This window comes from Panthera leo, chromosome B1 (genome assembly GCF_018350215.1).
Source record: "Panthera leo isolate Ple1 chromosome B1, P.leo_Ple1_pat1.1, whole genome shotgun sequence".
Classification (NCBI taxonomy): Eukaryota; Metazoa; Chordata; class Mammalia; order Carnivora; family Felidae; genus Panthera; species Panthera leo.
The window spans coordinates 76,524,683-76,541,533 of record NC_056682.1 but is presented as its reverse complement, the minus strand read 5'-3'; the positions used below and the strand labels follow the sequence as shown (position 1 = coordinate 76,541,533).

Genomic DNA, 16,851 nt, shown 5'->3' with positions numbered 1-16,851 from the left:
AAATTGTCTCTATTTGCGGATAACATGGTTTATATATAGAAAATCCTAAACACTCAAAAAAATATTAGATTTAATGTATTTAGTAGAGCTGCAACATACAAAAGTGACATATAAAACCAGTAGCATTTCAATACACTAACAAAGAATTTTCTGGGAAAGAAATAAAGAAATTGATCCAACTTACAGTAGCATCAAAAACAATAAAATGCCTAGTAAATAATTTAATCAACAAGATGAAAGATCTCCACTCTGCAAACCATAAAACACTGGTAACAGAAATCAAAGAAAACACATTTAGACAGGAAGGTATCTTGCATTCATGGGCTGAAAAAATTAATACTGTTACAACATCATTACTACCAAAATCCAGCTATAGATCAATGTATCCCTATCAAAATTCAGTGGCATCTTTTATGAAAGTAAAAAAGCACATTTAAACTTTATATGGAATAACAAATGATTCTCAATAGCCAAAGAAATTCTGAGAAAGAACATCAAAGCGGAATTTACCACACTTCCTGATTTATAGTTTACTATAAAACTATAGTAATCAAAACAGTATGGTACTAGCATGAAAGCAAGTAAACCAATAAAACAGAATCAAAAGCGAGAAATAAACCAAAGCATTTTATGGTCAACTAATATTTTACAAGGGTGCCAAGAATACTCAGTGGAGAAAAGACAAGTCTCTTCAGTAAATGGTGCTGGGATCACTGGATATTCACATAAGAATGAAACTGAACCCCTATCTTATGCCACTCACAAAAGTTAACTCAAATGGATTAAAGATTAAAATGTTTAAGACCTTAAACTCTAGAAGAAAACTTAGGGAAAAAACTCCTGGACACAGTCTTTGGAAAGGACATTTTTTTTGGATAGGACACCTCAAGCACAAGCAACAAAATAAAAAATAAACAAGTGTGACTACATCAATCTAAAAAGCTTCCATTCAGGAAAAGAAACTATCGATGAAATGACAACCTGTAGAATGGAATATTTTCAAACAAACATATCTGGTAAGGGTTAAATATCCAAAATATATAAAGAACCTATACGACTCAAAACACACATACACATACACACACACACACAATCCAATTTAAAAATGGGTAAAGAACGTACACAGACATTTTCCCAAAGTAGATATAAAAAAGATCAAAGACACATGAAGAGATGGTCAACATCACTAGTCAGAAGGAAAATGTGAAGTAAAACAACAATGAACTATCATTAGAGGGGTCATCATCAAAAAGACGAGAGATAACAAATCTTGCTACGGATGTAGAAAAAAGGTAACACTTGTGCATTCATTGGGGGACTGCAAACTGGTAGAGAGACTATGGAAAACAGTATAAGGTTCATCAAACAATTAAAAATAGGACTACCATATGATCTAACATTCCACTTCCAGGAATACATCCAAAGGAAATGAAAACACTAAGTCAAAAAGATTATCTGCACATCCACATTCATAGCAGCATTATTTACAATACCCAAGACACAGAAACAAACTAAAGTGTCCACTGATGGATGGACAAAGAAGAAGTGAAAGAGAGAGAGAGGAGAGAGAGAGAAAAGAGAGGAGAGAAGAGAGAGAGAGAGAGAAGAGAGAAGAGACGAGAGAGAGAGAGAGAGAGAGAGAGAGAGAGAGAGAGAGAGAGAGAAGAGAGAGAGAGAGAGAGAGGAGGGGAAGGGAGAGGAGAGGAGAGGAGGGGAGAGGAGGGGAGAGGAGGGGAGGGGAGAGGAGGGGAGGGGAGAGGAGAGGAGAGGAGAGGAGAGGAGAGGAGAGGAGAGGAGAGAGAGAGAGAGAGAGGGGAGGGGAGGGGAGAGGAGAGGAGAGGAGAGGAGAGGAGAGGAGAGGAGAGGAGAGGAGAGGAGAGGAGAGGAGAAGAGAGGAGAGAGACAGAGAGAGAATATGGAATACTATTCACCCATTAAAAATGAGGAAATCCTGGGATGTCTGGGTCACTCAGTCGGTTGAGCATCCAATTCTTGATTTCAGCTCAGGTCATGATTCCTGGGTTGTGGGATCAAATCCTGCATCGGACTCCACACTGAGCATGGAGCCTGCTTGTGATTCTCTCTCTCTCTCTCTCTCTCTCTCTCTCTCTCTCTCTCTCTCTCCCTCTCTCTCTCTCCCTCCCTCCCTCCCTCCCTCCCTCTGCCCCTCTCCCCTGCTTGTGCACTCTCTCTCAAAAAAAAAAAAAAAAAAGATAAAATCCTACCATTTGCAACAACATAGATGAAAGTTGAAGGCATTACACTAAGTGAAGAAAGTCAGACAAAGACAAATACTTCATAATCTCACTTATATGTAGAACTCAAAAAAACACAAAACCCAAACTCATAGAAAAAGATATCAGAAATATAGTTACCAGAGGCAGAAGAAAGAGAGGGAGTTGAAGGAAGGGGGTCAAAAGGTGAAAACTTCCAGTCAAAAGATAAATAACTACTAAGGACGTAAATATACAACATGATGATGATAGCTAACACTGCTGTATGATATACAAGAAAGTTGTTAAGAGAGTAAATCCTAAGAGTTCTCATCATGAGGAGAATTGTTTTTTCCTTTTCTTTTCTTCATTCTTTTATTTACATTGTATCTATATGAGATAACAAATGTCAGCTGAACATATTGTGATAATCATTTTACAGAATATGTAAATCAAACCATCCTCCTGTATATCTTAAACTTATATGGTGATGTATGTCAATTATTTCTCAATAAAAGTGGAAAAGAAATAAAGAATAAAATTAAAAAAGAAAATGCCTTTCAAGAATCATGATCCCTGGGGAAGTTTTACCTAATTCTTCCATAGTAACTGTCAAATCTTTCTTTTAACATGTATTTAAATACTTCTACAACAGAATTTAGCAAAAGGCATTGTAATTGCAGGCTTATTAGTTGCCAATACTAGTATATGAGCATCTATAATTATTTGCTGAGTAAAATAATTTTAGGAGTATTTAATGTCAAATGAAGTTATCAACACCCTATTCTCCCTCTTCTGTAATGTTAACAAGGCAGACACTGGTTCCTGGTTACTAATTCAAATACTTCCCCAAGTGATAGCATCAGTCTCTCAACACTAGCCAGAACACTGTAAAGAAACATTCCTAAAAAATAATTTTTCTCAGAATACAAATTCAAATGGCAGCTAAACACACCTTTTAATCCATTCCCTGGGTGTTTAGTCCTATTAAACCAAAATCCACTCCCACAAAAACAGACACAATGTAGTCCACTCATCATTTCCTCAATTTACTTTTAGCTTTTAATTCTCTCACTCTCTTCAATCCATTTCCTCCCTTGTAACTTTCTTTTAATCTCTGTACTTACTTCACTTTTCTATCTTACTAGTAAATTTATTTTCCTTGAACTCATCTATCTCTGCTCTTTAAAAGGAAACATTACTTTCTCCCTCTCTCTACTTTTTCATCACATTGCAACACAGAACAAAACTTGTTCTCCCTCTCCTTTATGACCGGGCCATGACATAAGAAAGATAACATAGACATCTAAGTCTCATTATTGGGCTCCACAAATATAATTACATTAATAGGAAGTCAAAGTAGGTGTCTGTTTTCCTTAATTCTGCTAATAAAATCACTAGTTTACTTTTGCCAAATTCAGCCCTACCATTCGAAAAATAAAGACCAGATTTTCATCATAAAGCATGTAACCATGAAGAAAACCATAAAATAATTAAATATCGACATATTTGTAATAATTAAGCTCCACTTTATTACTGACCACAAAAACAATACAGTCCCCAAAAATGTAAGTTTCAATGGCAAAAACAGAGTAAGATTTTAAGGTAAAATATAAATGGATATAAAAGAGATTACCTTCCTTCATTGACAAGTTCAATAAAAGCAAGGCCTGCATTCTTCTGGATAGAATTCTGCCACTCCTAAAAAATAAAAACAAAACAAACAAGAAAAAAGGCAGAAAAGAGCTGAACAAATAATACTCAGTAGATTAATTTTTTAAAACAACTATTATAAAAAACATCACCCATATCAATTTCATACCTTAGCCCTTAAAAGGAAAAGTTTGGTTAAATGTGCTGCCGACCCAATGCAGCCCTGTGAACACATGAATAGTTGATATTCACAATTAAGCTAAACAAGTTAGCAACAATTTGAATCTATATAAACCGAAAAAGCCTAACTATATTTATCTTGACCTTTTTGTTTTATATCATTATATACTACCTAATCAACTGAAACAGTTATGAATTGGAAAGGAAGATAGCACAGACCAAAGAGAGAGGTTTTGTGTCTTTAAGAAAAGAGATGCATCACCCCAAATGAGAGAGAGACAAAATTAAATAGTGTGGTATACTAATAAACAGCACACACCCAACCACAAAAATTGATGACTAATGACTGAGAAAGGGACAAAAAAGATCAGTGAATTTGGCTAGATTACTTCTGAGCTGGAAAACTACAGTTCACTAGGCTATGAGTTAGCAAAAGATAGTATAAATCTATTATATTCTTTATGAATAATTATCCTTGAAAAGCCTAGGAAGGAAATAAATCAGGAGAGTATATACAAATGAGTATTTTTTAATCTTCATCTCCAACCATATTTAAAATAAATATTAATCCAATAAGGCTGGGCCTACAACAATTTTAAAGTAGCTAGATTTGAAAAACGTTTATGTATGTGCCCATGTCTGTATGTGTATGTGAAATGCTGGCAGAGTCGAGAAATGCCAAGATATGTATGTATGTGTGTATGTGTATGTACGTGTGTATCTATTTTTAAATAACCAGAAATATATCATCTTTATGGTCCTTAAAACAAAGAAGCCCTTTACATTCTACCTACATAATATACCTCAAGTGATCTTTTTTTGTTTTATAAACTCAAAACAAAAGACAATATTTGGCTACTTACCATTACTACCAAATATATTCATATGTTCTGAATGTAATACCATTTAAGAGTTCTAAAGTCCATGTATTTTCACCTCTAATGACTATTCTGTGTCACTCCAAATTCCTATTTTTTTGGTGGGTGGCCAGGGTGGGTGGGTGCTCAGCCTTTCTCTTCTACTTTCTCCTTTTTATCCCTAATTTTGTATTGCTTCCTGTTATGTTTTGAAAAACCCAAGGTGGTTCCTAGGACTGAAATGGTTGTATACCACAATTTTTGTTATAAGGTTCTATTTCATGAATAGTGTCAGTAAGGACATACTAACAGAACATATATGGTAGAATGAAAAGTAGATATAAAGTCACTTAGAAATCTAGCAGTAGTAATTGACTAGATCTAGGAGAAAAGATGAAGCAATGTGCTGTTAAGAGCCATGAACAAGAAGCCATGAGATTTATATTCTCACACTGATTCTGACACTGACAGGATATGTCCATGGACAGATCACTTTACATCTCTAGGTCTTAGATACTCCCTTAAAAAATTAGCTCTATTATTTTAGGATTCAGTAACTTACGAACATTTTGAAACGACTCATGAGCCTACAGTCTATACTCTCTCAAAATTCACAATTACCACCCAGCTGAAACAATAAAGATCTCGTATTTCCTTCACTGAGGTAAACCAACTCAAGCATAAATAGGAATACCTCATAATTTAAAACCCTTTTCCTTCCAGCAAAATAAAACTGACAGCACAAAGCAATGAAATCAAATTCCATTAAGAAGTAAATCCCTAAGAGAAGAGCATGTGTGGAATCCTCTACTCTTCTTAGAAATACAAAGAGGAAAATGGAAAAAAAGCAGAAACCACAGGTAAGGTTTTTTATCCTGCTGCAGAAGATCCCACACCTTACTTTTGAAGCACAGCAAAGGGAGATATCAAGTCTAAAAAGTTGCCCTAAACCTAGTAATGTAGAGGAATAGTAGATAGAGACAGACATAATGGCCAGATGGACCTAAATTAGCCTTGACGTATCTCATGCCATAGGAAGAATCAGAAAATTATCCTAGAAAGATGTACACTAAATAAGGCTTTGAGGGGATGAGAAGAACACAGCTAGACAGTAGGGAATCCTTGCTGATAGACAGTGGGGAATCAGAAGGGATGGTGACACCTCAGAGGATGCCACAGTCAAGGAAAAGAACCATATGCTTACTTCTCAGCTGTTAGACCCAACATAGCACTATCAGCAAGCCGCTTAGAAATTTGATATAGCACCAGATTATGAGGAGGCAAGACCTTAAACTGAGTTTCCATTCAGATCATTTAACCTGAAGGAAAATCTGAAAATGAAAATTAACCTTATTAAAAAGAGAATAAAAGAAATTACTTTTCTTGCTAGAAAAAAAAAGGAGGAGGGGAGAAAAGCAAGAGAATACGTTGTATGTATTTAAAACATTTTATTTTAAAAAGTATTTACTAGTATTTTTTTCTCAAACCCATTTTGCCTGATCTAAAACTACAACAGGTGGACATTTCTATCATATAGCTCATACAAAACTCACAACTCCACATGGATGAAATAGGTAACACTAGAGAGACTTAAATTGTAAGTAGACAGGTAAATATCAATTTGATTCTATTTTCATTAATGTATACAAACTAATCTTAATTATAAGGTAAAATCAGGAATATGCCATTTATATTTCACACACATTTTTAACAGCATGATTCAGGTCATTAGAAAACTAGTTCAAGTTGGTACAACTACAGAAAATTCAACATCTAAAGATTTTTATGACATGAATTTAAATTGGTGTGCCACATAAAATATTTCTTTTAAGTTAAAACAAATTAGACATGAAGGTACATATAAAAGCAGAAGAATCCAATTTTTACAGAAACTCAGAGACACAGATTTATTACTGCTAATACATTAGATTTCTTGCTTTCCCAAACATCATCTATAAACCCAATCTGTTAACTTACAATAGCTGTTACCCAATCACCTGGAGTAAAATTTTTTCACTAGTTAAAAAATAACTAGACAATACAAGAAGTGAAAATACAAATCTTATTTACACTTTTGGGTATAATTCATTCATAACTGTAAATTATTAACATTTAATAAAATATCACATACCAGGTACATCAATACATACTGATAAGAATTAATAACTCAGTCATATTGTAATAGCATTGTAGGGTGAGAGATGGTAGCTACACTTGTGGTTAGCATAGTATAAAGTATAGAGTAGTTAAATCACTATGCTGTACACCTGAAACTAATATAATACTGTGTCACCTATATACCAATTAATTAATAACCCAGATGATAATAATCTGAAGCTGATAAGAATAGAAAATAATTTGAAAAAAAATTTTTTACCATTTATTTATTTTTGAGAGAGACAGACAAAGACAGAGTGTAAGCAGGAGAGGGGCAGAGAGACAGGGAGACACAGAATCTGAAGCAGGCTCTAGGGTCCACGCTGTCAACACACATCCCAATGCGGGGCTTGAACTCATCAACCATGAGATCATGACCCAAGCTGAAGTCGGACGCTTAACTGACTCAGCCACCCAGGCACCCCAAAAATAAAATTTTTTTTAATAAGTCTAGCTATTAGTCAAAGCCAACAAGTTTTTTCCATACTAAAACACTATCGGGGCACCTAGGCGGCTCAGTGGGTCAAGCATCCAACTTCGGTTCAGGTCATTATCCAGTGGTTCGTGGGTTCCAACCCCTCATTGGGCTCTGTGCTAACAGCTAGGAGCCTGGAGCCTGCTTCAGATTCTGTGTCTCCCTCTCTCTGTCTGCCCCCCACCTAAAAATAAAATAAACATGAAAAATTTTTTAAATAAATAAATAAAACATTGCATACAACCCTTTAAGAAAGTTGCCAAATCTGAAAAGATTTCATTAATCATGCTATCCTAAAGCATTTTTTCCACTTCTGAGGCAATTATCAAAGAAGGTGTTAGTCTAAACAATATCATAAACCACAGCTCAATACAACCTTTAGTGAGTTTTAATAGTTGAAAGAAAAGCTTAACAGTTATCATCTTTCATGATGATTTCAATATTTCATCACAGTATTTACAATTATATAGTGATGCAAAATGCTAGTACATTTAAAGGTCTTGGTTATTCTTTTCCCAAAGGTATGGATGAAAAACGCGTTAAAAGCCTCAAATCCAACCACTAATGCAACTAAGTAATTTCAAAACACATTTCAGCACTTTGGAGAGGAAGGACTCAAAACACAACAAGTGAGTCAATAATTTCATACCTGTTCTAAGCTGTATTTAATTGACTATCACTTCCTAAGGCCATAATTGTTGATTAGTCAATTTTTACTAAAATATACTCTTAGCTAACTAATGCTCTTAAGTCATGTAACATCAACAACAAAGAAAATATACATTAGGGAAATCTATAAAATATAGTGTTCTATCAAATTTCAAATACATGCTTTTGATGGTAAAAGTCTTTTCTTAAGTTGGAGTTTATTTAAAAAAAATAAAAAAGAGTTTACTTAATAACCAAATTTAAGTATATTCCTTCCTACATTAACAAACAAATATAGAGAGAAGGGGCAACAATTAACATGCTACATATTAATTTATATTATTTTAATACAATTGTAACTTCTTTAAAGTGAACTTGACAGCTTTCTATAAATTCAATAACCGCCCACCCCCCCCCCACAACATATTTTAGCATTTGAATGTACTACATAAATTTACCTAGATTTTAAAAGTAATTCCCAAATAGTACCATATTCTAAAGTAAATAAAGTCAGGCCACAGATTGTCAAGATAGACTACACATACTACAAGGTGCCACTTTTTCTTTTTGAGGGGAGATCAAGCCATCAATGTTGACATTAAATGTAGTATCAACTTGGGGCACCTGGGTGGCTCAGTCAGTTAGACGGCCAACTTCAGCTCAGGTCATAATCTCACAGTTTGTGAGTTTGGTACCCACATAGGGCTCTCTGTTGTCCGTGTGAAGCCCACTTCAGATCCTCTGTCCCCCAACCCACCCCACCCCCTGCTCTCTCTCTGTCCCTCCCCAGCTTGCACATGCACATGGACGCAAACTCTCTCATTCTCAAAAATAAACATCAAAAACAAAATGTAATACTAACTTTTTATTCTGGTAAGCTCATCACTAAATTTTTACTCTAAAAAAAGGAAAAAGGTATTAATGAGTGACATTAGGTTAAACACAGTAAAAGAACAAATATAATAAAGAAAAAATAGTACAAAGATAAAAAATAGAGACAACAGCAAGGAGAAAGGGTAAAAAATTTCTCTACAACCTAGGTAAAATCAACTTGAGGAAGCAAATCAATGCTTGTAACATAATTCTAGAAAGCCCAAGAACTGAAATCACAGAGTACATATGAAGATGGTTGAGAAATAGGGATAAAAATAGTTTAAATGAATGAAAAGTAATATATAAAACAAAGAATTCCAGATCCTCTCCCCATACTGTATGTCATTCCCACCATGGTAAAACAAATACAAGTTTACTTTTCAGAGAAGTGAACTTTGGGACACTGTAAAAACCCTCACTGTAAAAAAAACAAAAAACAAACAAATAACTTGAAAGTATGCTTACTGAACTATGAGACTCCAAAGCAATATTAAGACATTTTCTCTAAGAAAAACGAGAATCCATAATATTTAACAGTCTATCAATGGCAAAGGCAGCTCATTCATCACCAGTCAACTTGCACACAGCTGTGTGGGTTTTTTGTGCATTACACTTAAACGTGAGCAGATAGCAAAGGATTACTGGTCATTACAGGAAAAGACTCATTTGAATGACAGACATCAAAGAAATGAAAGAAAAGAGTCACAGAAAAGAGCCAATATTGTTAAGGGCTGTGGAGAGTAAGAATAAAGAAAAATACAATTAATATAATTAGAAAGATAAAAATCTTCATGTAAAACAATCAGGGCAGAGATTTTGTCTTATTCACTGGTATCTCTTGCCCCTGTATTAGAATTCTCCAAAGAAACAGAACAAATAGTATGGAGATATAAATCTTAGTAATTTAAAGAAACGGGTCACACAACTATGGACAGTAACACGTTCCAAGATCTATAGGGTTGAGTTTGTAAGCTGGAGACCCAGGAAAGCCAATGGTATAGTTATACCCCAAGTCAAAAAATCTAAGAATCAGGAAAACTAATGGTGTATTTCTAGTCTGAGGCCAAGAGGCTCAAAACCCAAAAAGAGCCAGTGTTTCAGTTCAAGCCCAAAAGCAGGAAAAAGCTGAGGTTCTAGTTCCAAAGCAGTCAAGCATGTGAAATCTCTCTTACATGGGAGATAGTAATACTTTTTGTTCTAGTCAGGACTTTAACTGATTGGATTAGGCATACCCACAATAGGTAGGGCAATCTGCTCTGCATGGCCTACCATTTAAATGTTAATCTCATCCAGAAACCCGCCCACAAAAAAAATCCAGAAAAATATTTGAACAAATATCTAGAGACCCATGGTTCAGTCAAGCTGACACATTATAATTTGGCTATCTTTGGATATGTAATGGTTATAACCATTATAAAAAGGTTAATTTTATACCATCAAAGCTCTTGTCTCCCCCAACAAAAAAGCCAGCAAACTAGAAAATGCTTTTAGAAATTAAAAGTATATCAAATAAAAATTCTGAAATTATTGGAAGATGTTGAGGAAGCCTCTCAGAAAGTAAAATAAAAGATAAAATGAAGGAAAAACAGATGGGAATGGATATGAAAATCAGAAAATTTAATCCAGATAGTTCAACATCAAACTAACAGAAGTTCTGGAAACAAAATTAGAAAAAACAGGCAGCAAGAAACTCCCACAGAAATAATTCAAGAAAATTTCTCTGAACACAAGTATATACTTTTTTCAGACTAAAAAAGTTTACATAAAATGCCAAAGATAATGAATTTAAAAGATCCACCCACATCAAGGCATAATGTAGTAACAACAATAATTTTTAAGGTAATAAAAATACTAAAAGCTACCAGGGAAAAAAATTTGGAGATTATAATTTTCAGTCTCTCATACTAATATCCAAACAAGCTATCGATCAAGTATAAAGGTTAAAATAAGAAAAAAAAAGTTTCACACAAGCAGGGTCTAAAAAATTCTACCCCTCATGCATTCTTTCTCAAGAAACTACAAAGGAAGTGCCTCATCAAAATTAATACAGACACCCCATTATCATCCTCCATACCTATCCTGCTTTAATTTTCTGATGGCATACTAATTACCCACCAAATTCTTTCCTGCCTTTCCCTTTGTTTTATCCTCTACTACATTCCCACTTTTCAAATTTAAAAGTCACTGTGAGACACAGAAGATAGACACTGCAGCATAAGAGAGAATAGGAAAATTCTAGGTTGCGAAAAGAAACCTCCAGATAACAACTTTCTACAGACCTAAAGAGTAACCAATTCAGATTGGAACATAAAAATAGAGAAGTACAGGTACTACATCTCTAAGAAAAACAATTGAATCAATAGATAACAGGTGTGTTTGATCACACTGGCAGAAATTTTATGATTTTAGTGGACAATTTAGAAATAAATTTGTAGTGGGCACACAAATTTAAATAAACAAAAAAGTAGGAAATTATTAATTTCAAAAGGGAAAAATGAAAGGAGAGAAAAACAAGTGAGAAGAAGGAAGAAGAGGAGAAAGAAAAGGTAATCCTGAGTTACATTTTGTAGCTTTGTTGTGACTAATTACATTGTCATAATAATGCAAATGATAAGTATGGTTTAGAAAGAACAATATAAAGTAACTCAAAGGTCATCTTCCATGGAAGACATTACTAGATAATGTCTAAAATAGAAAAATCAAGAAACAGCTATTATATCATTTAGAAATATGAAGATAACTGGCAGAGTCAACGACTAAGATTTAGTGAATATGGCCCCTTGCAGAAAGTAAGAATCAAGGGGGAGAGGAAAAACAGAGGCCAGGAACTGTTGTTTTTCAGTTTAAGTATGATATTATTGTTAGATTTTTAAACAATATACATTTTCTTTGAAAAAAAATTATATTAAAAATTGTATACTAACTAGACAATAGGTATTTATCCAAAATATTGTGAAATAGCTTTAAATAACCAAACAACCCTTCAAGTTTCACAAATACAGGTATCAAAACTGTGAAAAAATTTATCATAAACCATTAAGAATTACTTTTTTAAAAGTCAGTATTCTACATCTTACCAAATGAAATTAATTTTATCTCTACTGCTTTTAACAGTAAAATATTCTTTTCTGTAAGTATTGATGTAAGGATGCAAAATTAATTTCAATTAAACAAAGGAATGAAGAATAATTTGTTAACAAAAACCTAAACTCATATAAACTATTTCATTTTCCCTGTAAAAATATACAAAAATTTAAAGGCTTGTGCTCTTCAATGAAATATCAATATTAATATTTTAAGATGTTGTTACAGTTATGTATGCTTTTGTAAAGTAAATCAAATTGGTTGGATGTAGCTCCAATTCCCTAAGTAGATGACAGAAACACTAGTAGGAGTCAAGGGAGGAGGCCACAGAGGAGAGCTCAAATAACGAAGGGAATGTATTAACACAAAATTGGAAACCACATTATACACAGGACTAAAGGTCAAAACTAGAGAAAACTTGTTCATGGTCAAGATATAGTAATCTTAAGTGCTCAAAGTAAACGATCAAGAACTTTTCAACAGTGTTTGCGCTTTATGTCAGCACTCTCTCAACAGCTTATCTAACACAAATCCGAGTAACCACATACCAGGAAAGAGTATGGCATAATAGTAAAGGACAGGTTTTTATTCCATTGTCTCTTTAGAGGGTAAAACAAATCATTACCCAAAATAGAATATCCTGTGGAAAGTTTTGGTTTCAATGATTTCTATAGTCATAAACTATTAAAATGTACATCTACTTTGTACAAATATTATGATTCAATTTATAAATGAAATACACATACAGATAACTACAAAGAACACAGAAAAAAAATCTATTAAAGTTGAATTAGCAAATGGTTCGATTTTACAATTGCTTTTTAACAAATATTTTTGAATGTGTACTAAGTGCAAAGAATTGAATATTGAGAATGCATTTACTGGATTTACAAAGTAAAGAATGCAAAAGTTTAAAAATCCAAAACATTGAGATAACCATGCAATCAATTATGCAAGTACTATAAATATAGTTTTAAGTTATTTGTAAATAATAAGAAAACAACAGTCCCCTTGCTGTTGTGTTTAAGCATACATTAAAATTAATACATTTACAAGTCCCTGTAAATCTATTTTTAAACTTTTTCAGGAAAAACATACTCCCCAGCGAATAATGATCCTTCGAGTAACTTCCAAACTGGAATCAATTTAGCCAAGATCTTTTACTAATCAATACAGAAAGCTTGATTTCAATAAAGGTGACAAAAGTTGCTCTAACCCTTTCCAGCTACAAGCTCTCAACAGATGATCATCATTAAGCTTATATCAGGGCTTCACATTCAGGAGCGATATAAATGTGTCCTATTAGTACATGGTCAGTCTATTTGGCAACTCCAGTTCTCCAGACATATGGCAATTGCTGCCCTTTGAGGTCTGAAGTCAAGTCTTTAGGGAATCTCATAGCCTGCACTGAAATTACAGGGAGTGTTCATTAGAGACTGCTGGAGAGGAAACATGAAAGACTTCCATTAAAACTATATAAAACGGCTAATTATTTTTAAAAGATTTTTAAACCCTCTAGTGTACTCAGCAACAATAAAAAATATTTACCAACTGAATTATTTTTAAAAGCACTGCTTTCAGGACATGGGTAAAAACAGCTTTCTTCATGCCTTCCCATTCCCCACACCTCAATACACCTAACAATCATTTTATAAGAATAATCAAGATTTTGTATGATGGGAGAGAAAATTATATTTGCCTCTAAACTCCTTCTACAGATCACTGTAAACATTTATGAAATGAAGGAATTTTTAGGGGAAAGTTTTGTTTTCTATTAATTAGTTTTAAATAACATATACTGTGAACTTAAACTCAGCCAGACATACATGTTCCTTTTTAAATGCTTCTTTTTTTATCCAAAAGTCTGCCTTTATTGCATTTTATTCCATCTTAAACTAATAAACATAAAAAGTAATAAGGACAGAATAACATAAATTACTAGTCATTTGTAAGATGGCATTTATCAGATAATATTATGGAAAATATATGAAGATTCAAATGTTTAAAAATTTTGTAAATGTCAATAAATTAACAGAGAAGTACAAAGAAATTTCATGTCTGTGCTTTCTCAGAATTTTGAAAGATATAAAAAGGATAAATATTTTCTAACTAAGGCTGCCATTTTAACTTTTAAGATGTATAGCCACTTTTTAACATGAGAGAACGACTATTTGTTAAGGTTCACAACAATACTACTACATAATATTTATTTCAGTAACAAATCTATAAAATGTTACACAAAATTCATTAGCTTGCCTCAATCATTTCTTGAATTCACATATATGTTTGATTTCTGACAGCCTAATTCCAAAAAAGTAATTACAACCTCAATCCATATGTAAAAAAGATAACAGAAACCAAGTACGTTAAACCAGTTTAAAAGAATAAAAATCTAAAGAAAACAGATTACGAATGATTTATATGAATGCCTAGTGCTGAAGTTAATTACAAGTAACCCAATAAAATAGTGCCTTTATTATTGTACAGCAAGTAATAGCTCTAGATGTAAAAACCAGAACTCTTTCTGCTGACTTTTGCATGCCCAATCCCACAGCACACAACATTAAGAATTAAACATGTAGTAAATAAGGCATATAGAAAACAGCAGTTTTAAAGTAAAAACTGAAAACTCTCCTCCTGTTTAACCATTTGGGATCTTCCACTCTAATAGTGACCACAGTAAACCGATACTATGTATTCACTGAGTAAATTCCTAATGTTAATATAAAGTGAGATTTGAACTTCAGTGCAGTTTTACACCACGTGGAAAATAAATAACTGCAAAACCACATTTATTTTAACATTCATTAGGGGCAAATAACTTTTCTTTTATGCTTATGCTATGAAATGATGGTATCTTAGAATAAAATTTTTCCAAATCTCACGCTATTATCAACCTACAAAGTTTTGGTCTTGATTTTAAAAGACACATATATTGCATGCTACAATAACATGTTAATAGTTCTCAACAGCCACAACTTGTAGCCAATCACAGTATACTTGATGACTTCTGGTGAAGAGGAAAAAGACTTTTCAGTCCAGAATGATTCCTTAACTCTTTCAAATATTTATCAATGCACCAGTAAGATTTTAGCTGACAGCAGCTTTAAGTATAATGCAAAAGTCCTAAGGATATGTTGGGATAAAAATCATCATGTAGATCATTCTTTGACCTACAACATAACTGAAACAGTGATACAATGAAATACTTGATAGTCCAGTTGCTGCACAAATAAACCAGGGCTGATGAAACAAATAATCAATAGTACATCTCTGTGGCAGTATATTATTCCTATCAATTCCTTCTCCATTAGAAATACATGCAATATTAGCTTCTTTTACTTTTTTGGGGGTGGAGGTGGGTCAATAACTTCACAAACTGGCACTGCTCTCTTCTACTATGGTGAAACATTTTAAAGGTGGTACTCTCGGTCTCTTTGATTTCTCAATAGTACCTGATTCAATTTTCCAATAACAAACCTGCAAATCCTTGTTAAGGAAATCATAACACTGTTAGGTGAAGGCCTGAGGAGGACTGCACTAAGAACACTCAAGACATCATCAAAGCATTACTAGACAAACTGTCACAAACTTAAAGTCTCTTCCCTCACAGTTCTGGAGGCCACAGTCCAAAATCAGTTTCACTGAACTAAAATCAAGGTGTCAGCAAAGCTCCTCTCCTTCCGGAGGCTCTAGGGGAGAAGGTGTTCCTTGCCCTTCCCCGCTTTGGTGGCTGTCAGCATTCTTTGGCTTGTGGCCACATTGCTCTCTGTTTCATCTTCACACTCTCCTCTGTGTGCCTCTCTCTTAATATGCATCTGGTTATCACTTATAAAAATAGATATAATGGCCTTTAGGGCCCATCCAGACAATTCAGTAGTGTTCCCTCATCTCAAAATCCTCAACTGAATCACACACAAAATATCGTTTTTCCAAATATGGTAACATTCACAGATTCCAGGGATTTGACATGGATAATTTTGAGGAGCCTATCACACTAGAGAAATCAAATTAAAAGAACAAAAACAGCAAGTTGAAGTTCAAAAAATTTAAGATTCAGAGAAATAAAAACATTTTTAAAAAAAATTAGTATATCATGACAAGAGGTGGAAAAATGTTAAGCAAGTCAACACCTCAAAGTGTTGGTTCTAACAGTGACTGAGTTGTGACTGGTTTTGTTTTCAGTTCCAAAAAAATCAGTTTAACTTACAAAATATAAAGCCTATCAAGCTACATGAAACTGAAAGCTGAGCCACTGAGCTACTAGTAACAAGCAGACATCATAAACAGCAACTTCTTACAATTAATTAACAGAGAAGTAAAGACAGCACTGCCAAATATTTGAATAAGTAAGGCAGCAGTCCAGAGGTGGAAAAAAGGAATAAGAAAAAGAAAGCTTGTTAAAAAAAATTCTCCCATTATTTTACTTTATTGCTAGTGACCAAACTCCTTTTTTCCTTAACTTACAGTACTAGCAGATAGGACCCTATTCTCACAAATTAGACTTGTGCTACAAACAACAATGAGTCTTTTGAATAGATATGCATGTGAGACAACTCTGAAAGATTAAGCGAATGTATAAGCTTCCTTAGGTAAAGGAATAGATCATCTTTCCTACAAAAAAGAAACAAGAAACCAAAAGGAAATTTGCCCTCGATTATGTAGTAACTGGTAACGAGAATAAACTGACAAACCGAAAGACCCAGTAAGG

At 33.6% G+C, this 16,851-nt stretch overlaps 1 protein-coding gene across 2 annotated transcripts in view; it reads right to left on the bottom strand.

Annotated features, from left to right (window-relative positions):
• The window catches only part of LRBA (LPS responsive beige-like anchor protein), a 794,075-nt gene that overhangs the window by 507,991 nt on the left and 269,233 nt on the right, over positions 1 to 16,851 (bottom strand). For both annotated transcript variants that reach the window (XM_042935320.1, XM_042935319.1), the window contains one exon: positions 3,850 to 3,914. In XM_042935320.1, coding sequence (XP_042791254.1) covers positions 3,850 to 3,914 — 65 coding nt within the window. The remainder of the gene's footprint in view (positions 1 to 3,849; positions 3,915 to 16,851) is intronic.